Source organism: Hemitrygon akajei, chromosome 9 (genome assembly GCF_048418815.1).
Source record: "Hemitrygon akajei chromosome 9, sHemAka1.3, whole genome shotgun sequence".
Lineage (NCBI taxonomy): Eukaryota > Metazoa > Chordata > Chondrichthyes > Myliobatiformes > Dasyatidae > Hemitrygon > Hemitrygon akajei.
In genome coordinates, this window is record NC_133132.1 from 70,819,189 (window position 1) to 70,840,837 (window position 21,649).

At 48.1% G+C, this 21,649-nt stretch overlaps 1 protein-coding gene across 1 annotated transcript; it reads right to left on the minus strand.

Moving 5' to 3' along the window:
* Window positions 1-16,115: 16,115 nt before the first annotated feature.
* Window positions 16,116-21,119, minus strand: lclat1 (lysocardiolipin acyltransferase 1). Its single transcript, XM_073055355.1, has 2 exons — window positions 21,059-21,119; window positions 16,116-18,640 (listed from the first exon to the last, which is right to left on the minus strand). Exons 1-2 carry the CDS (start codon window positions 21,117-21,119, stop codon window positions 17,847-17,849), a joined length of 855 nt encoding a protein of 284 aa, XP_072911456.1. The 3' UTR covers window positions 16,116-17,846.
* Window positions 21,120-21,649: the final 530 nt, after the last annotated feature.

Consider the following 21,649-nt stretch of genomic DNA (forward strand, 5'->3'; position numbering starts at 1 on the left):
GGAGACTGAAAACTCACACTCAGTGTCTTAGGAGCGGCTTCTTTGCCTGTGCTGTCAGGTTTCTGAACACTACCTTGCTGTTGCTTTCATTCATTTGTAAACTTACACACAGAAATATTTAAGTCTTGCACTATGGCTGCCAAAAAGCAACAAGCTCCATGACGTGTCAGTGATAATAAATCAGATTTTGATTGTCGTTCACACCCAGGTTATTAATCTAAATAGCAAACTGCAAAGGTCCTGGAACCGATCCCTGTGGCACACCAATGGTCACGGGCTTCCAATCACAGGACAACTCTCCACCATCACCCACTGCCTTTTATTACCAAACCAATTTCTGGCCCAGTTTGCCAACTCTCCCAGGATCCCAAGGGGTAACCTTTTCAATCAGTTTCCCATGTGGAGCCTTGTCCATGGACTGACTGAAGTCCACACCAACTGCGTTACACAGATTAATACATTTTATTAACTCCATGGTGATTCGGTTGTTTGGAGTGACTTGCCTATAGAAGACAAACGGGTAGTGGTAGAGTGGTTTTATTTTGTGTGGAAGTCCATGCCCTGTGGTATTCTACAGGGATCAGTGCTGGGACCTCTGATGTTTGTGACTTATAGATACCAGTGACTTGGATGAAAATATAAATGGGTGCATTAGTAAGTTTACAGGTGACACAAAGACTGGCAGTGCAGCAGACAAAGTAGATTGCCTGAGGATATGGATCATGGGTAGAGAGATGGAGTTTAATCTGGCCAAGTGTGAGGTGTTGCACATCGAGAGGTCAAACTTAAGGGTAAGTACAATAAATTGCAGGACTGATGTACAGTGAAAACGTGGGGTCCAAGTTCATAGCTCCCTGAAAGTGGCCACGTAAGTAGATACTGTGGTAAAGGTGGTGTACGACATGCTTGTCTTTGTTGGTTTACTCACTGAGTGTAAGAGTAATACCCTATTATTTGATGACTCTATCCTCATTTGAAGATATCAGCTCCACACTCAGAGGAAACAACCCAAGTCTGTCCAACTTTTCTTTGAAGTGCATACCCTCTAATACAGGTAACACCCTATTAAGCCTCCTTTGAACTCTCTCTGAAGTTTCCACATCCTTCCTGTAAAGCAGTGACTGGTAATGCACACCTGACCATAGTTTTACAAAGCTGCATCATGACTTCATTACTCTTACACTCAATGAGGGGATATGAATCATGTGCAAGGAAAAACATGAGCTTAATTTGACATCATGGTCAGTACAGACATGATGGGCTGAAGGGCATGTTCCTGTGTTATACTCTACGTTGTTTTGGACTCCCCTACCCTGGCAAAAGAGTGTGACCATTCACCGTATCTATGCCCCTCCTGATTTTATAAACCTCTGTAAGATCACCCCTCAGCCCTTCAAGGAAAACAGACCCAGGTTATTCAGTCTCTCCTTGTAATTACAGCCCTCCAGTCCCAGCAACATCCTGCCGAACATTTCCCAGCTTAATCACGTGGCTGGGCCAGCAGAATTCCAAGCAAATGCAGTTGTACAGCTGTAATATGACATGCCAACTCTCATACTGCTGAAGATAAACTTAGCAAGTACTTACTTCACCATTCTGTCCACATGTGCCCCCAGTTTCAGGGAACTAGGTACCCCTGCTCTACATCAGTCTCCTAGCCACTACCAGTTATTGTGCGATTAATGCCTGACACCTCAAACTTCTCGTAGTGGTTAGCACAGTGCTATTACAGCTCTGGAGTTCAGAGTCATCTCCCGAACCGTCTGTATGGGTTATAGACAATAGACAGTAGGTGCAGGAGTAGGCCATTTGGCCCTTCTAGCCAGCACCGCTATTCACTGTGATCATGGCTGATCATACACAGTCAGTACCCCGTTCCTGCCCTCTCCCCATATTCCTTGACCCCGCTATCTATAAGAGCTCTATCTAACTCTCTCTTGAATGCATCCAGAGACTTGGCCTCCACTGCCTTCTGGGGCAGAGCATTCCACATATCCACCACTCTCTGGGTGAAAAAGTTTTTCCGCATCTCTGTTCTAAATGGCCTACCCCTTATTCTTAAACTGTGGCCTCTAGTTCTGGACTCACCCATCAGCGGGAACATGCTTCCTGCCTCCAGCTTGTCCAATCCTTTAATAATCTTATATGTTTCAATCAGATCCCCTCTCATCCTTCTAAATTCCAGTGTATACAAGCCCAGTCGCTCCAATCTTTCAACATATGACAGTCCTGCCATTCCGGGAATTAACCTTGTGAACCTACGCTGCACTCCCTCAATAGCAAGAATGTTCTTCCTCAAATTTGGAGACCAAAACTGCACACAATACTCCAGGTGGGGTCTCACTAGGGCCCTGTACAGAAGGACCTCTTTACTCCTATACTCAATTCCTCTTGTTATAAAAGCCAGCATGCCATTAGCTTTCTTCACTGCCTGCTGTACCTGCATGCTTGCTTTCATTGACTGATGTACAAGAACACCTTGATCTCGTTGTACTTCCCCTTTTCCTAACTTGACTCCATTTAGATAGTAATTTGCCTTCCTGTTCTTGCCACCAATGTGGATAACCTCACATTTATCCACATTAAACTGCATCTGCCATACATTTGCACACTTACCCAATCTGTCCAAGTCACCCTGCATTTTCATAACATCCTCCTGACATTTCACACTGCCACCCAGCTTTGTGTCATCAGCAAATTTGCTAATGTCACTTTTAATCCCTTCATCTAAATCATTAATGTATATTGTAAACAGCTGCGGTCCCAGCACCAAACCTTGTGGTACCCCACTGGTCACAGCCTGCCATTCCAAAAGGGACCCTTTAATCACTACTCTTTGTTTCCTGTCAGCCAGCCAATTTTCAATCCATGTCAGTACTCTGCCCCCAATACCATGTGCCCTAATTTTGCCCACTAATCTCCTATGTGGGACTTTATCAAAAGCTTTCTGGAAGTCCAGATACACTACATCCACTGGCTCTCCCTTGTCCATTTTCATAGTTACATCCTCAAAAAACTCTAGAAGATTAGTCAAGCATGATTTTCCCTTCATAAATCCATGCTGACTTGGACTAATCCTTCTACTGCTATCCAAATGTGTCGTAATTTCCTCTTTTATAATTGACTCCAGCATCTTTCCCACCACTGACATCAGGCTAACCGGTCTATAATTCCCTGTTTTCTCTCTCCCTCGTTTCTTAAAAAGTGGGACAACATTAGTCACCCTCCAATCAGCAGGAACTGTTCCTGAATCTATAGAACATTGGAAAATTATTACCAATACGTCCATGATTTCTAGAGCCACCTCTTTAAGTACCCTGGGATGCAGGCCATCAGGTCCCGGGGACTTATCAGCCTTCAGACTCAACAGTCTATCCAACACCGTTTCTTGCCTAATATAAATTTCCTTCAGTTCATCCTTTACCCTAGTTCCTTTGGCCACTATTACATCTGGGTGATTCTTTGTGTCTTCCCTAGCGAAGACAGATCCAAAGTACCTGTTCAACTCATCTGCCATTTCCTTGTTCCTCATAATAAATTCAACCGTTTCTGTCTTCAATGGCCCAATTTTGGTCTTAACTATTTTTTTGCTATTCACATACCTAAAGAAGCTTTTACTATCCTCCTTTATATTCTTGGCTAGTTTACCTTTGTACCTCATTTTTTCTTGGCGTATTGCCTTTTTTGTTATCTTCTGTTGCTCTTTAAAAGCTTCCCAGTCCTCCGGTTTCCCGCTCATCTTTGCTATGTTATACTTCTTCTCTTTTATTTTTATACTGCCCTTTACTTCCCTCGTCAGCCACGGCTGCCCCTTACTCCCCTTAGGATCTTTCTTCCTCTTTGAAATAAACCGATCCTGCACCTTCTGCATTATTCCCAGAAATACCTGCCATTTTTGTTCCACTGTCTTCCCTGCTAGGGTATTGTTCCATTGAACTTTGGCCAGCTCCTCCCTCATAGCTCCATAGTTCCCTTTGTTCAACTGTAATACTGACACATCCGATTTTCCCTTCTCCTTCTCAAATTGTAGGTTAAAACATATCATATTATGGTCACTACCTCCTAATGGTTCCTTTACCTCGAGGTCCCTGATCAAATCCGGTTCATTGCACAACACTAAATCTAGAATTGCCCTCTTCCTGGTAGGCTCCAGTACTAAGTACTCCATGTTCTAAGAATCCATCTCAGAGGCACTCCACAAACTTCCTTTCTTGGGGTCCAGTACCATTCTGATTCTCCCAGTATGTTGAAATCCCCCATGACAACTTTTGCGACATGCCAATTTTAACTCTTCATTCAACTTACACCCTACATCCAGACTGCTGTTTGGGGGTCTGTAGATAACTCCCATTAGGGTCTTTCCAAACCTTAGAATTTCTCAGTTCTATCCATACTGACTCTACATCCCCAGATTCTATGTCCCCCCTCGCAAGGGACTAAATATCATTCCTCACCCCACCCCCTCTGCCAGTCAGTCTGTCCTTTCGATAAGATGTATATCCTTGAATTTCCCAGGCCCTGTCCGCTTGAAGCCATGTCTCAGTTATTCCCACAACATCGTACTTGCCAATTTCCAACTGAGCCTCAAGCTCATCTACTTTATTCCTTATACTTCTTGCATTCATATATAATACTTTTAATTCGGTACTCCCCTCTCCTTTCATATCAATTCCTATTTCACTTGGCCATACTGTATGATCTCTTCTTCAGCTTTCTACTCCATTGATTCTGTTGTCTTTTTAACTTTTCTTATTTTCACTTTCCCTTTAACTCCATCCTTATATTTCCAGTTCATCCCCTCCCTCCCCCAGTACTTAGTTTAAACACATCCTTGTTGCAGTGGCAAACCTGTCTGCCAGAATGCTGGTCCCCCGCCTATTAAGGTGCAACCCGTCCCTTTTGTACAATTCATCCCTACCCCAAAACAGATCCCAGTGGTCCAAGAATGTAAATCCTTGCTTCTTGCACCAGTTCCTCAGCCACACATTCAGATCCATTATCTCCCTGTTCCTGCCCTCTCCAGCACGAGGAACTGGAAGCAAACTGGAGATAACCACCCTGGAAGTCCTGCTTTTCAGCCTTCTTCCGAGTTCTCTGAAGTCCCGCTGCAGAATGTCCTTCCTCTTCTTCCCGATGTCATTTGTGCCGACATGCACTACCACTTCCGGCTGTTCACCTTCACCCTTGAGGATTCCCAGCAATCGGTCCGTGATGTCCTGGATCCTGGCACCAGGGAGGCAACACACCATCCTTAAATCTCGCCTGTTGCCGCAGAAACCCCTTTCCGTACCTCTTACTATGGAGATGGGCTAGATGGGCTGTCTGGCAGTGCGGGTCATTGGGCTGGGGGGGGGGGGGGGTCCATTCCATGTTCTAGCTCAATAAATTAAAGTCCATTTACTATACTTGAGCCTGCTTCGCAGGTTCCTCTCAATCCCTTTGTAAACTTTAGATAACTACAGTGGCAACATCACCATCCAAATCATTGATGTACTTGACAAATGACATTGGACCCAGCAACAATCCCTAGGACACACCATTGGTTACAGGCTCCCAATTTAAAAATCCACCCTCCGTCTCCTACCACCAAAGCCATTGTGGATGCGCCCTGGACCCCATGTAACCTCATCTTCAGGACCTTGTCAAAAGCCTTGCTGAATTCCACTGCCCTGCCCTCATCAATCCTCTTTGTTACCTCTTCAAAAAACTCAAATTTGTGAGATACGATTTCCCATACACAAAGCCATTTGGGCTATCCCTAATCACTTCTTTCCAAAATGCAGGTAGATATTGTCTCTTGGAACCCCCTCCAGTAACTTTCACACCACAGCCTGTTGTTACAGTCCTTCATAAATAAAGGCATATTAGACATCCTCCTGTTACTTCGTCAGTGGCTAATGATGACAGCTACCTTTCTCAGGACCTCTGCAATTTAAGGGTTTAGGGGAAAAGGCAGGCAGGTGGAAATGAGTCCATGGTCAGATCAGCCGTGATCTAACTGAATGGTGGAGCACTTCGATGGGCCAGATGGACGACTCCTGCTCTCATTTCTTACGTTCTCTACCTTCCCTCCAATTTCTGAGGATACACTTACTCAAGTTCTGTGAACTTGTCCACATTAACGTCCTTTAGGATGTCAACATCTCCTCTTTTGTAATGAGGATATGTTCCAAGATATCACAGTTCCCTTCCTTGAATTCCCAAACTTTCATGACCCTCTCTACAGTAAATATAGTTAACAAATAGTTATTTACGATTTCACCCATCTTGTGTGGTTCTACACATAGACAACGTTTAATAAGGAGGCCAGCAGTGTACACAGTACTCCAGTTGAAGGTCTGACCAATGTCCTATATAACTGAAACCTAACCTTCCTACGCTGATTAAATTTCCCTGATAGTAAACAACAGCACTTTCTACATGCTGCACCTGCATTGTCAGCCTTCTGTGAATCTTACACTGGGAGTCCCAGATCACTCAACGCCCTACAGCTTTGCAATTTCTCATCTGTTAGATAAATCCACGGCCCTACATCCCAGATCATCAGTTCATCCACAGTCAATCCCTTGCCCTACCTCACCCATCAAACTCCCCAAAACACCTGCTGCCCCTCTCTGGACCCTGTCCTATTCCCAGGTCACTCTCCCCGCCCCCCAATTTATCCACTGATTGTCTGCTGTAGTGGGGAACTCCACCCCTACCCCCCAACCTCTGCACATGGGGGAAATGGGTTTCAATTCACAGAGCACTAGGGAAAGAGGGAACAGGTTTCACTTAATCCAGCGGGGACCAATGTCCTCAGGAACCAGGTAATGAGGGTTCTAGATATGGCTTTTCAGTTCAGTGGTGGGAAGAAAGGAGGCTTCTGAAGTTTAAAAGAGAAAGTGATGGTTTGGTGTAGCAAAATGGGTAACTGTAGTCACAGTGGGGGGACATGGTACAGAGCAAAGTTGTAGGATTTTACCTGAATAAAAGGAAACAGGTATGATTTTATTACAGTGACAGAGATCCAATTGCAATGAGTCTAAAGCTGAGAATCAAATGTCCAGGAAACTTCAACTCTCACTTTACTGCCCTTTTGTCCTGTGTATTATTTATTGTAATGCCTGCACTGTTCTGTGCACTTTATGCAGTCCTGGGTAGGTCTGTAGTCTAGTGTAGTTGTTTTTTTACGTAGTTCAGTCTAGTTTTTGTACTGTGTCATGTAACTCCATGGTCCTGAGAAGTGTTGTCTCATAATTCACAGAGCCAGGGGAGCAGGAAGTTGCAGCAGAGCCCAGATGCCAACGAAAGGCTAAATGCAGGAGAAAGGAGCTGCAGAGTTCAGCAAATCAAATTCAACCTGCTGAGCTGAAGCAACAGGAAGGGGAAGGAAACATTTTTGAAAACTGGTTCCGCTTCTGGGACTAGAGTATATTAACTTGGTTTATTGTAGTCAGGTATCAAGGTACAATGTTTTGCATGGAATTCAGACAGACAATCTCTTCACATCAGTACACTGAGAGTGTAATGGAAAACAGTAACAGAGTGCAGAATAAAGTGTGACATGTACAGAGGAAGTGCAGTGCAGGCAGACAACAAGGTTTAAGAGCCATGAGGAGATATAATGTGTCCATCTTGTCAAACTGGGGAACTATTCAATCATCTTATAACTGTCCTTGAGCCTGGTGGTGAGTGCTTTCTAATCTTTGCATCTTCTGCCCAGTGGGAAGGGGGGAAGAAGAGATAATGTCCAGGGTAGTGAGAGTGTAGACTGAGTTTATGGAGGGAGGCTGGTTTCTGTGAAGTGTTCAGCCGTGTGCACAGCCCTCTGCAGTTTCTCACAGCAGTGCAGTAACCAGGAAGTGAGAAGGGTGTGTAGTAAGGACAATACAGCAACCAGAAGGATTTAATTGATACAAGGTCTATACAAAGCTAATGGACTAGCAATAGTGGAGCCTGAAGTTGTGGAGAGTATGTCAGTGTGTTGAGAAACCAATAAACTACCGTACAGTATATTAGGGTTAGTACTGTTTACCAACAAAGCATTTATTGGTGATGTGGTAGTTAAGGACCTTTACGAAACAGTGATGTTCAAAGTCCAAGAATTCATGATGCGTGGAAACAGGGTTTATGGACCAACGCATCCATGAGCACCAAGCTATTTACCTGAGCTAGTCCCACCTGCCTGTGTTGGGCCCATATCCTTCTAAACCTGTTCAAGTGTCTTTTAAATGCCGTAGTTGTACCCAGCTCTACCACTTCCACTGGCAGTTCATTCCATTTACCCATCACTGGGCACCGGTCCCAAGAGGAATGCTCCAATGTTAAGATGATTTAAATGCTGGGCCATATAGATTAGAAAAGCTAGGACCAGGGGCAAGGGTTGGGCCATTTCTACTTGGTGCTCCGCAACGTTTCTTCTGCTCTGCACTGAACCGAGGCTGAGGCCGTGGGCCTGCCCCGGCAGTTCCAGTCTCAGTGATGTTTACTCCACTATTTGATGACCGAGGCTGAGGCCGTGGGCCTGCCCCGGCAGTTCCAGTCTCAGTGATGTTTACTCCACTATTTGATGACCGAGGCTGAGGCCGTGGGCCTGCCCCGGCAGTTCCAGGCTTGGTGATGTTTACTCCACTATTTGATGACCGAGGCTGAGGCCGTGGGCCTGCCCCGGCAGTTCCAGGCTTGGTGATGTTTACTCCACTATTTGATGACCAAGGCTGAGACCGTGGGCCTGCCCCGGCAGTTCCAGTCTCAGTGATGTTTACTCCACTATTTGATGACCAAGGCTGAGGCTGTGGGCCTGCCCCGGCAGTTCCAGGCTTGGTGATGTTTACTCCACTATTTGATGACCGAGGCTGAGGCCGTGGGCCTGCCCCGGCAGTTCCAGGCTTGGTGATGTTTACTCCACTATTTGATGACCGAGGCTGAGGCCGTGGGCCTGCCCCGGCAGTTCCAGGCTTGGTGATGTTTACTCCACTATTTGATGACCGAGGCTGAGGCCGTGGGCCTGCCCCGGCAGTTCCAGGCTTGGTGATGTTTACTCCACTATTTGATGACCGAGGCTGAGGCCGTGGGCCTGCCCCGGCAGTTCCAGTCTCAGTGATGTTTACTCCACTATTTGATGACCGAGGCTGAGGCCGTGGGCCTGCCCCGGCAGTTCCAGGCTTGGTGATGTTTACTCCACTATTTGATGACCAAGGCTGAGGCCGTGGGCCTGCCCCGGCAGTTCCAGGCTTGGTGATGTTTACTCCACTATTTGATGACCGAGGCTGAGGCCGTGGGCCTGCCCCGGCAGTTCCAGGCTTGGTGATGTTTACTCCACTATTTGATGACCGAGGCTGAGGCCGTGGGCCTGCCCCGGCAGTTCCAGGCTTGGTGATGTTTACTCCACTATTTGATGACCGAGGCTGAGGCCGTGGGCCTGCCCCGGCAGTTCCAGGCTTGGTGATATTTACTCCACTATTTGATGACCAAGGCTGAGGCCGTGGGCCTGCCCCGGCAGTTCCAGTCTCAGTGATGTTTACTCCACTATTTGATGACCAAGGCTGAGGCTGTGGGCCTGCCCCGGCAGTTCCAGTCTCAGTGATGTTTACTCCACTATTTGATGACCAAGGCTGAGGCCGTGGGCCTGCCCCGGCAGTTCCAGTCTCAGTGATGTTTACTCCACTATTTGATGACCGAGGCTGAGGCTGTGGGCCTGCTCCAGCTGTTCTCAAGCTTTCATTCCAAATGCTATTTGCTTACTTTTATTGTTTGTACGATTTGTTTTTTTCTCTCTCTCTGAACATTGGGTGTTTGTTGGACCTTTTTTTAAAATGGGGTCTTTAAGGTTTGTCTATAAGGAAACGAGGTTGTATAATGTATATGTACTTTGAACCATTGTGTGATAAAACTTGCCTCTCAGATCTCTTTTAAATCTTTCCCCTCTCACCCTTAAACCTGTGGACTTTCCTTCCTTGTGGAAAAGACTATGGCCATTCCCCTCATCTACACAGTACCTCTCATTGTTTTATATGATAACTCTTCAGCCTCCTATATTCCAGGGATAAAAGTCCCTCCCGATCTCCTTATAATTCAAACCCTCCAGTCCTGGTAACATCCCTTTTCACACCATCTTCAGTTTAAGGTCACCTTTCTATAACAGGGTGACCAGAACTGTATGCAATACGCCAAATGCGGCCTTGCCAACATCATGTTAACATGACAACTCCTGACCAGAAGACCTGCATGTCGATGCATTCTTCATCCACAAGTCTCTCTGTTCTACAACACTCCCCTCAGCCCTACCATTTACTGTGTAAGTCCTGTCCTGGTTGGTCTCTCAAAAATGCAATACCTCACATTTTTCTAAATTCATTCCATCAGCCCACAGACCCAGCTGATTAAGATCACATCATAATCTTAGATAACCTTCTTCACTGTCCACTACACCAGCAACTTCAGTGCCATCCACAAACTGACTAACCACTCACCTACATTCTCATCCAAATCTTTAAAATACATGACAAACAAAAGTGAATCCAACATCAATCCCTGTGACTCTCCAGCCTCCAGTCTGAAAAAGCCTCTTCCACCACCAAATCCATTTTGTATCCAATTGGCTACTTTGCCCTGGATCCAATGTGACCTAACCTTACAGACCAACTAACCAAACTAGCTTGCTAAAGTTCACGTACACTATGTCTACCACCTTGCCCTCAACAACCTTCTTAGCAACCTCTTCAAAAAAAAAACTCAACCAAATTTGTAAGATGTCATTTCCCACAAAGTCGTGCTGACACCTTAGCAGTACATGGATATCAGATCACTGGAAAAATGAAACTTGAGAGTTAGCAATGGCAGACAATGAAATGGCAGAAGAACTTAAGCATTTTGCATCAGTCTTCACCGTGGAAGACACAAAGAGTATGCCAGAAATTTGAGCGTGTCAAGGGACAGCAGTGAGTGCATTTGCCATTTTACTAAGGAAAAGGTGCTTGGGAAGCTGGAAGGTGTGAAGACAGAAAAGTCACCTGGATCAGGTGGACTACACCCAGGTTCTGAAAGAGATTGTGGACTCATTAGTAATGATCTTTCAAGAATCACTAAATTATGGAATGGTTCCAGATGGCTGGAAATTTGCAAATGTACCTCCACTCTTTAAGAAAGGAGAAAGGCAGAAGAAATTAAATTATAGGCTGGTTAGCCTGACTTCAGTGGTTTGGAAGACGTTGGAGTCCGTTATTAAGGATAGCATTTCAGGGCACTTAGAGGCACATGATAAAATAGGCCAAAGTCAACATAGCTTCCTTAAGGGGAAATCTTGCCTGTCAAATCTGTTGGTATTCTTTGAGGAAATAACAAGCAAAAGAGATAAAGGAGACTCAGTGGATGTGGTGTGCTTGGATTTTCAGAAAGCCTTTGACAAGATGCCTCACATGAGGATGCTTAACAAGATAAGAGCCCTTGGCATTACAGGAAAGATACTAGTGTGGATAGAAGATTGACTGACTAACAGGAGGCAAAGACTGGGAATAAAGGGGGCCTTTTCTGGTTGGCTGGCAGTAACTAGTGGTGTACCACAGGGGGTAGTATTGGGACCACTTTTTCACATTATCTGTTAACAATTTGATGGAACAGATGGCCTTGTGTCAAGTTTGTAGATGAGGCGAACACAGGTGGAAGGGTAGGTAGCGTTGAGGAAGCAGGGAGTCTGCAGAAGGACTTGGGCAGATTGGGAGAATGGGCAAAGAAATGACAGATGTAATATAGTGTAGTATATAGTACAGTCATGGACTTTGGTATAAGGAATAAAGGCATAGACTATTTTCTATACGAGGGCAAAATTCAAAAATCAGAGGTGCAAAGGGACCTGGGAGTCCTCGTGCAAGATTTCCTAAAGGGTAACTTACGGGTTAAGACAGTAGTAAGGAAGGCAACTACAATGTTAGCATTCATTTCAAGAAGACTGGAATATAAAAGCAAGGATGTAACACAGAGGCTTTATAAGGCATTGGTCAGACCACACTAGTATTGTGTGCAATTTTGGGCCTCTTATCCAAGAAAAGATGTACTGGCATTGAAGAAGGTCCAGAGGAGGTTCATGAGAATGATTCTGGGAATGAAAGGATTAAAGTATGAGGAGCATTTGATGCCTCTGGGCCTGTACTTGCTGAAATTTAGAAGAATGAGAGGGAATCTGAAACATCAAATATTGATAGATCTTAGGTACACTGGATGTGGAGAGGATATTTCCTATAGGGAGTGAGTCTAGGACCAGAGAGCACAGCCTCAGAATCGAGGGACATCTATTTAAAGAATTAGGAATTTCTTTAGCCAGAGGGTAGTGAATCGATGGAATTCATTGCCACAGAAAGCTACGAAGGCCAAGACATTGAGTAAATTTAAAGCAGAGATTGACAGGTTCTTGATTTAGGCATCATAGGTTAAGGGGAGATGGCAGGAGAATGGGGTTGAGAGTGATAATGTATCAGCCATGACAGATTGGTGGAGCAGACTCAATGGGTTGAATGTTCTTATGTTTTATGGTCTTATGAAAAAAATATCACAGTAAACCAGCAATGGCTAACTTTTGATGATTAAAACTTAGCTTGCAAATAACATACTTCTCTTCAAGGTAAGAGGCAGCAACAGGAAAAACTAGGCCAGCCTTGTCTCTTAAGATGGCAGAAGATCAAAGGAACAGGCTGACACAAAAGGCACTGAAGCTGATCAATGGTTAAGCTAAGAATTCAGCAGAGGACCATGGTACAGATAAGGAAAAGGGAAGTGCAATACAGCTCACTAGAAACATTTAAAAATGTTTCCCAGGGTTACCCTTTCTCCAAAAGTAGAAAAGATAAATAAAAGTAAATGTGAGACAGAGAAGTTCTATCGGGGACTGGGTAGTGAGGAAGACTTTTGGCATGCTTTCCTTCATCGGTCGAGGCACTGATGACAGGGAATTGGGAAATCTGGTTACAGTTGTACAAGTCATCAGTGAGACTGCATTCTGAATGCTGTATGCAGCTCTAGTCGCTCAGCTGTTGTAAGGATTATAAGGTTTAACTTTCAAAAATGCATCACTGCATAACATGGTGGAGTCAAATTCAGTCACTTCATTTAAGAGACAGTCAAACAGACAACAAATATAGGATACAGATGTAATACAGGCAAGTGATTCTCTGCTTTTGATCACACAACCTGTTCTCTCTAAACCACGCCCCCAACCACCATTTTCCATTTCTTTACTCTCACTACCCTTTTCTCCAAGTGCACATTATGCACATTCTCCACCTACTGGGAACCCAAAGTTCCCATCTGCCTACCCCCACCTATAGTGCCCCTATGACCATCTGTACCCTTCCCTCCCTACCTGAGCCACTTGCCAATGAGCCCCTCCTCTGCTGGATCCACTGATCCCCTGCCAGCTTTTGATCCACTCCTTCACTTCTTTGTACTGGCTATCTCGACTCCATCTTTCAATCCAGATGAAAGGTCTTGACGCCAACCGCCAACTGTCAGTTTTCTTCCATAGATGCTGCCTGAACTGTAGTACTCCTCTAGCATTTTGTGTTGCTCCAGGTTCCACCTTCTGCAGTCTTGTATCTCCAAATCAAAAAGTTCCACTCTTTCTCTACCACATTGTATGGCATTGATAATCACATCTCACCTTCTCTAATCATTAACCCCCTCTCTCCAAACCAGTGACCCATCAACACCGTTTCACACCACATTCTTCGACCTTGTTGGACGTTGGAACCAGCTCAAGACTGAACCCTGCTTCCATCTTTCTGTTTCGGTCTGTGCCTCATTTATCCAATCCGACCCTATCTCCACCACGTGCACTACATAGCCTAGCTTTTGACCCACTAATCCAACTTATACTGTCACCCACAGACCCTGGTTCAGTCCACATCCCTATTCTCCTCCATTGCCCTTTCCCACCTCTCCATCCCCTTACCTCCCTATGCTCCTCCTGAATACACCCAATCTTCCTTTTCCCTCTCGCTAATGGCCCACCCCCCCTTCCAAACACATCCCTCCTAGCCTCAATCCCTCCACATCCAAAGCCTCTCTCCTCCATCACCTTTCCCCTTCCTATCTCCTTCAGCCACCCCAAACCAAATGTATCCTCTCCCTTCCTTTCACCCTTGCTATGTCAGGTATCTGTCCCATACTCCCTTCCCTTCTTCTCTCTCCATCCATCCACCCACCTCCTTCACTCCCTCCAAATGTTCCCTCGTACTGTCCTCTCCACTCCTGGCAATCTATTAGTCTATATTATTCCAGTCTCTCAATAACTGACTAATCCTTCATGTGCCCCCACTTCTTGCTGTTGCCCCTCCCTTTGCACCCACTGTCAGGAGAGAGAGGGAGGAAGGGGGAAAGAGAGAGGAGGGGGGAGAGAGAGAGGAGGGAGAGGGAGGAGGAGGAGGGAGAGAGGGGAGAGAGGGAGGAGGGAGAGAGGGAAGGAGGGAGAGAGGGAAGGAGGGAGAGAGGGAAGGAGGGAGAGAGGGAAGGAGGGAGAGGGGAGGAGGAGGGAGGGAGAGAGGGGAGGAGGAGGGAGGGAGAGAGAAAGGAGGAGGAGGAGGGTGAGAAAGAGAGGAGAGAAGGGAAAAGAGAGGGGGAGAAGAAGGGAGAGGGGAGGGAGAGAAGAGAAACTGAGGGGGTTCAGTAGGGTTTATATATAGAAAATTAAATCCCCTGATATGTTACAGGCTAAGATTTGACCAAGTGACATTTATATATAGAATATCAGATCTTTGAAAATGGGTTGCAGGCTGGGATCTAATCCAAGGGTTCGGGGTTTATATATAGACCAACAAACACCCTGGGATCTTGTTAAAGGCTGGAATCAAATCAAGGGGTTGGGGGGGCTATAAAAGGAAATGGAGATCTTTGTGAGTGGGTTACAAGCTGGTATCTAATCCAAGGGTTTGGGAGTTGAATTATATGTAGAATTATAGATCCCTGAGAGTGAGTTAAATGCTGGTGTCATAACCAGGAGATACTCACCAATTAATCACGAGGTTTTCAGCAGAAACCTCAAAGACATTTGAGAGGCTTGTCTTCATCTGGGAGACAGAATAGAAAAGCTGGAACATCATGTTATCCTGGTCAGACTACAGCTGGAGCACTGCATACAGTTCTGGTCACCACTCTATAGTAAGGATGTGTGATTGCACTGGAAAAGGTACAAAGTTGGTTTGATGGAGTATCTGGATAAGTTATGTTTATTCTCCCTGGAGCAGAGGAATCTGTTATCAGGGTAAATTGTTAAAATCCTTTTCCCATGGTGGGGGTGCCCAAGACAAGAGGGCCAGGTTGAAGGTGGATATTCACTCTTCTGGGCCCAAGAGGCTTTCTGCAAACCTCAGTTTTCTAGCACAGTAGCATGACTGTTCCAGAGTCAGAGTTGTTTGTGACAATGTTAAACGTCTAACAAATATTCCTTTCTTGACTTCTTGTTGTAAACAAGCAAGCAATGAGATCTTGTTGGCCCATGTTTAATCAACAGAAAACAATGGAGTTATGTTAATTGGCCTGCATCAAGTCAGGCATCTGCAGATAAATTGTTTGCATCTTTGTGATAGAGATCAAGGAAGGGTGTGGATTGCAGCCTTCTCTCCATAAACCAGACAGGGTTTACAAAGACACACCAGTGTCATACCTACTGTAGCCAAGAATGACTTTTAATCTCAATGTCCTATTTTATACCTTGAATTTTAATTCTGCAGATGCTGAGATAGGATTCAAACGGTTACTTTGGGATCGATATTCCAGAACTCTGGATCCACCATGTTGCTCCATACCTTCAGTAAATGGAGAAATTACCTGAGGTAGTTCCAATCTTAACCAAATACAAGGTGACCTGCAGTTTCCCGCCAGGAAGTAAGATTGTGTGGCCAGAGGTGTGTGAGAACAGTCCAATATCTGGAACACACTCAGGGTGTAAGCTCTTCCATTGCAGACTCCAGGATAGTACCAGGGAAAGCCTTGAAGATGGGGAGTGGGCAAATAGGCCAGACCTTTCACTCTGCCCTGTCCCATGACTCCTATCGAGAACAATGACATGACCCCAAGTCCTGAAGTGGTGGGGGGGTAAGTAGATGATCCCCTTGCTATAGTGAGACATTGATGGAACGGGCAGGAAGAGCTGAAGGTATTTATTGGCATTAGTGTTTGTCATAAAAAGTAGACAATCCGCAAGAAGAGCCAGCAGATGGCTCCCAAAATATCCATCGCTCACTCAAACATTAGCAGAGCTCCGGAGAGATGCAACACAATGAGCAAACTGAGAGATTCTCTCTTCCAACACTACGCCAAAGTCAGCAAACCATCCCCTCACACAAAGAACAAAACCAGCTGGCACAGGGGAACCCGCTTATCCATAACATTAAACGCACACACAGATTACAGACAACCCATGCTTTACTCAGACCTGATAGGAGGAGGGAAAAGGACAGAGAGGGTCAACAGAGCAGTGAGCAGTCTCAAGTGCACAGACTGATGCCAGTGTGCAAGATTGTGCACTGTAGAACCACGGGAACAAACCTGTCTACCTCAGTACAGATCCACACACACGCACACCAATCCTTGCTGGGTGATGGGTCCCACACAGCACACACTGACCCTTATTGGTGGGGGGAAGAATACACACATGCATGCTAACCCCTATTTGAGGATGGGTTCCCCCCCCCCCCCCCACATGGACCTTCACCAAAGGGGAACCCCCTCCCTCCCACACGCACACTCACAGGTCATCCACACACACAGACTGGCCCTCACAGGGTGACGGGTCCTCCATACACACACACCAACCCTCACTAGAAGACATGTCCCAGACACAGTCTGACCCTCAGTAGGGGTGGACCCAATGCATACACTGACCTTTACTGGGGTACGAGTCCGAAACACATTAACCCTGAGCTGCCAGCGGCTGTTCCAGCCTGATGCTTCCATTGGCGCTCAGCCTCCGAGTGTTTATTCCCTGATTCCAGGCTGGAGTAAGAGCCATTGGACAAAGAGTGGAGCCTTGGTCACAGTGAAGCAGCACTTCCCTCCCTACTCTGTCACACTGAGAGATACCCACCTCTTCTCTGCTCCCAGATCAGAGACCAGAACCACTCAGCCAGTCAGGCAACATCTGTGCAATGACAGACTTCTGCAGAACGTGCTCTATACTCGTCGCTCCACAGTCGCTGCCTGACCTGCTGGGTGTTCTATTGTGACCTGGCTTCACCTCAGATTTCCAGCATCTGTAGTCTGAGGTTCAGTCTCCCTTTGGACAGACCTATGCATGGTGTCTCATGATTAGCAGAAATGATGTGACTTCTGTTGGTGTTGGCCGGATTGAGAGGAATAATTCTGGAACTGGGCCGGATGGATTGAATTACTGGGATCAGCAATATGAATGGGAGAAGCCCAAGACTGGATAGATTGTCAGAAGACCCCGGATTTGATGAATCCATAATTTGATGCCCTAAGATTGGCCGGACTGGAGGGAGGCATCCCGGTTTTGGCTGCACCTGTGGGAACAGTCTTAGGACAGCCTAAATTGATGGGAAAATCCCAGGTTTGGCTGGTCTGGTGGGGGAGTGGAGGGCACCAGAATTGGCCAGACCAGTAGGAGTCCAGGGCCGGCCGGACCGGTTGGTGAAGCACCAGTATTGGTTGAATTGATGGGAGAAGCACCAGGATTAGCCAATCCAGTGGGAGAAGCTCTAGGATTGGCCAGACCAGTGGGAGATGCCCTGGGATTGGCTGGACCATTAGGGAAAGCCCCAGGATTTGCCAGACCTTTGGGAGAAGTTCCAGGACTGTCCAGACCAGAGCAAGGAGATCTGGGATTGGACAGATGGATGAGGGAGACAGCCGCAAGGTCAGTGTGTCTTGGAGTGGCACTGAGCTCTCCTCTGAGCAGCCATTTCCATTATCTCGATGCCCCCAAATAGCCGCTCCTGCAGAATGAAAAAGATGACTACACTGGAGAAGTACCAGCGTGCTAATGTGTAGGACCAGAGCAGCATCATGGCGCCAAGCACAAATGCCGTCCAGTACACCACCGAGAACAGCTTGATGAGGAAGACCCTTCCCTGGGACTTGCAGGGGGGGATGTGGACATGTGGTTGCACAGGCCTCCAGCTCTGGCTCAGGCTTAGATCCTGGCCCCGGTACTGCCCCGAGACCCGCCTCCGACCTTCAAACCACACCCGCCCCCGAGCCAGCAGTCTATTCCAGCCCTGGACCCATCTGCGCCTAAGACTCTGGCCTTGCTCCTGAGCTGGAATTGGCCCCAGTTCCCTCAAAAGGCTCAGATCCTGTCCTTGACTCGGACTCAAGTCCCGGCCTTGTTCTGGGCTCCAGTCCTGCTCCTGATCCAGTCCCGGGTTCTGGTCCTCTCCCTCATCAGGACTCAAGTCCTGCCCTGGGTCCAGGCTGCGGAAAGAGCGGTCTCCCTGATAGAAGGTGCGTAGCAGCCGCTCCTTGTCGAGCCAGCGGAGTCGGCACCATTCCTGTAGCCCCTCCAGGGTGATGGGCAGGTGTGCTGCTGGGTAGCGCTTGATGTGGAAATGGATTTCCTTGGGAAAGTTGCCGTTGAACAGGTCCCGCTCAGACTGTGGGATGTTGTAGGGATATGCCACTGTCACGTCATGAATCGCATCCACATTGGAGCCTAGGGTAGAGTACAGACAGGGTTACTGGGAGCGTGACACCGTGGGACGGACGGTACTGAGGGAGAGTCACACTGTGGGAGGGACGGTACTGAGGGAGCGTCACACCGTGGGACGGACGGTACTGAGGGAGCGTCACACCGTGGGACGGACGGTACTGAGGGAGAGTCACACTGTGGGAGGGACGGTACTGAGGGAGCGTCACACCGTGGGACGGACGGTACTGAGGGAGCGTCACACCGTGGGACGGACGGTACTGAGGGAGAGTCACACTGTGGGACGGACGGTACTGAGGGAGCGTGACACCGTGGGACGGACGGTACTGAGGGAGAGTCACACTGTGGGAGGGACGGTACTGAGGGAGCGTCACACCGTGGGAGGGACGGTACTGAGGGAGAGTCACACTGTGGGACGGACGGTACTGAGGGAGCGTGACACCGTGGGACGGACGGTACTGAGGGAGAGTCACACCGTGGGAGGGACGGTACTGAGGGAGCGTGACACCGTGGGAGGGACGGTACTGAGGGAGAGTCACACCGTGGGAGGGACGGTACTGAGGGAGCGTCACACCGTGGGACGGACGGTACAGAGGGAGAGTCACACTGTGGGAGGGACGGTACTGAGGGAGCGTCACACCGTGGGAGGGACGGTACTGAGGGAGAGTCACACTGTGGGACGGACGGTACTGAGGGAGCGTGACACCGTGGGACGGACGGTACTGAGGGAGAGTCACACCGTGGGAGGGACGGTACTGAGGGAGCGTGACACCGTGGGAGGGACGGTACTGAGGGAGAGTCACACTGTGGGACGGACGGTACTGAGGGAGCGTGACACCGTGGGACGGACGGTACTGAGGGAGAGTCACACCGTGGGAGGGACGGTACTGAGGGAGCGTGACACCGTGGGACGGACAGTACTGAGGGAGAGTCGCACCGTGGGAGGGACGGTACTGAGGGACCATCACACTGTGGGAGGGACGGTACTGAGAGAGTGTCACACTGTGGGACGGACGGTACTGAGGGACCGTCACACCGTGGGACGGACGGTACTGAGGGAGCGTCACACTGTGGGAGGGACGGTACTGAGGGAGTGTCACACCGTGGGAGGGACGGTACTGAGGGACCGTCACACCGTGGGACGGACGGTACTGAGGGAGTGTCACACTGTGGGAGGGACGGTACTGAGGGAGTGTCACACCATGGGAGGGACAGTACTGAGGGAGAGTCACACCGTGGGAGTGACGGTACAGAGGGACCATCACACCGTGGGAGGGACGGTACTGAGGGAGCGTCACACCGTGGGAGGGACGGTACTGAGGGAGCGTCACACCGTGGGAGGGACGGTACTGAGGGAGCGTCACACTGTGGGAGGGACGGTACTGAGGGAGAGTCACACCGTGGGAGGGACGGTACTGAGGGACCATCACACTGTGGGAGGGACGGTACAGAGGGAGCGTCACACCGTGGGAGGGACGGTACTGAGGGAGCGTCACACCGTGGGAGGGACGGTACTGAGGGAGCGTCACACCGTGGGAGGGACAGTACTGAAGGAGTGTCACACTGAGGGAGGGACGGTACTGAAGGAGAGTTACACTGTGGGAGGGACAGTACTGGAAGAGCCACAATTTTGGAAGGGTGGTACTCAAGGAAGGACTACACTTTTGGGAGAGGCAGTTCTGAAGGAAGGGCCACACTTTGGGGCAGACGGTGGTGTGTGAGCACTCAGAAAAAGCTTGATTTATTTTGGGATTAAACCGAGGAATTTTGGAGCAGCCCGGTTGCACCCCGGGAGGGTCAGCGCTGGAGTTTCATTGCACAGACTTTCCAGCCTCTCTGGAGCAGTCTATATTTCTCTTTTTTCAGAACTGCTCTTGGAAAGACTGATAAGTGGTGTGACTGAGTTAATATCATCAGTGGGGTGTTTGGTTTTTGACTGCTTGGAGCTTTAACATGATGGGCTGCAGTTCAAAAATGGTGGGATCTAGTAGCTAGGTAGCTTCTGCTGAAAGAACTCCTGGAGAGCCAGCATCTTTCAGACTGATAATTCTAAAGAACTTAGTGCAATCCAATTATCACACACACCCGAGAACGATGAGCAATTAGCTATCTTTGGGTGAGGTAAGAGCATCGTTGGGATTGGCAAGATGCACCTAAAGTATGTTTTCTGCCTACAGTCTGCTACAGAAGTGTCCCTGACCCTGAGTGTGTGGGGGGGGGGGGTGAAGGGGGTGGTGGGTGGTAAAAGTGAAAGGAGTTTTCCCGCCACCAGAGTTGGTGACAGGTCCCGCACAAAAGGTGATGTTCACCTTCACCTCTGTGAAGTAGGTCTGTTCCCTTGCCTCAGTCTTTGGGTGAGATGAGGTCGTTGGTCATCTGTATACCGCCCAAACCTGAGGGAGGTTGTTTTAGGCATGCATTTACCCTCCACCGTGAGGTATTCCTGGAGATAAAAGGTTGGGGCAATATTGAGGTGTACTTTCATGTGTAGCACAGACGGGATGGGCTGGACGACAGGCCAGCTGCTGTGTCATACCTGCAACGACTTCAGGCACGACTATAACAATTGTCCTAAACGCCAGGCCGCTAACTCCAGTGGTGGCACAGGAAGGCACCACAGGGCCTCCCCCCAACATACCCTGTTGCTCCTGCCCCCATTACCCCTCCTGACTTTGTGGCAGTGAGTGGTGGGTACAATTGCAGCACGATCGGTGAGGAGGGGTGGGTTCAGGTGAAGTGCAGGAAGGCAAAGAGGAAGGAGGAACAGGCCTCCCTGCTGCAGAAGGAGCCAGGGGCTTCCCTTAGACCCAGTTTGCAGCGCATGGATATCTCTGTGGCTCAGCCAGGGCCTGAAGAAGCCACGAGGGAGAATGTGGTGCTGAAGAATGTTCTTCTGAAAAGTGAGTAAACAGACTTCCCCACGTCGGAGGAGGAGGCGCATGTCCTCTAAATCCACAGATAGGGAACCGACTTGGGGAAGATTTATCTGCACGCTCAGGACACGCCTCCCTGGAG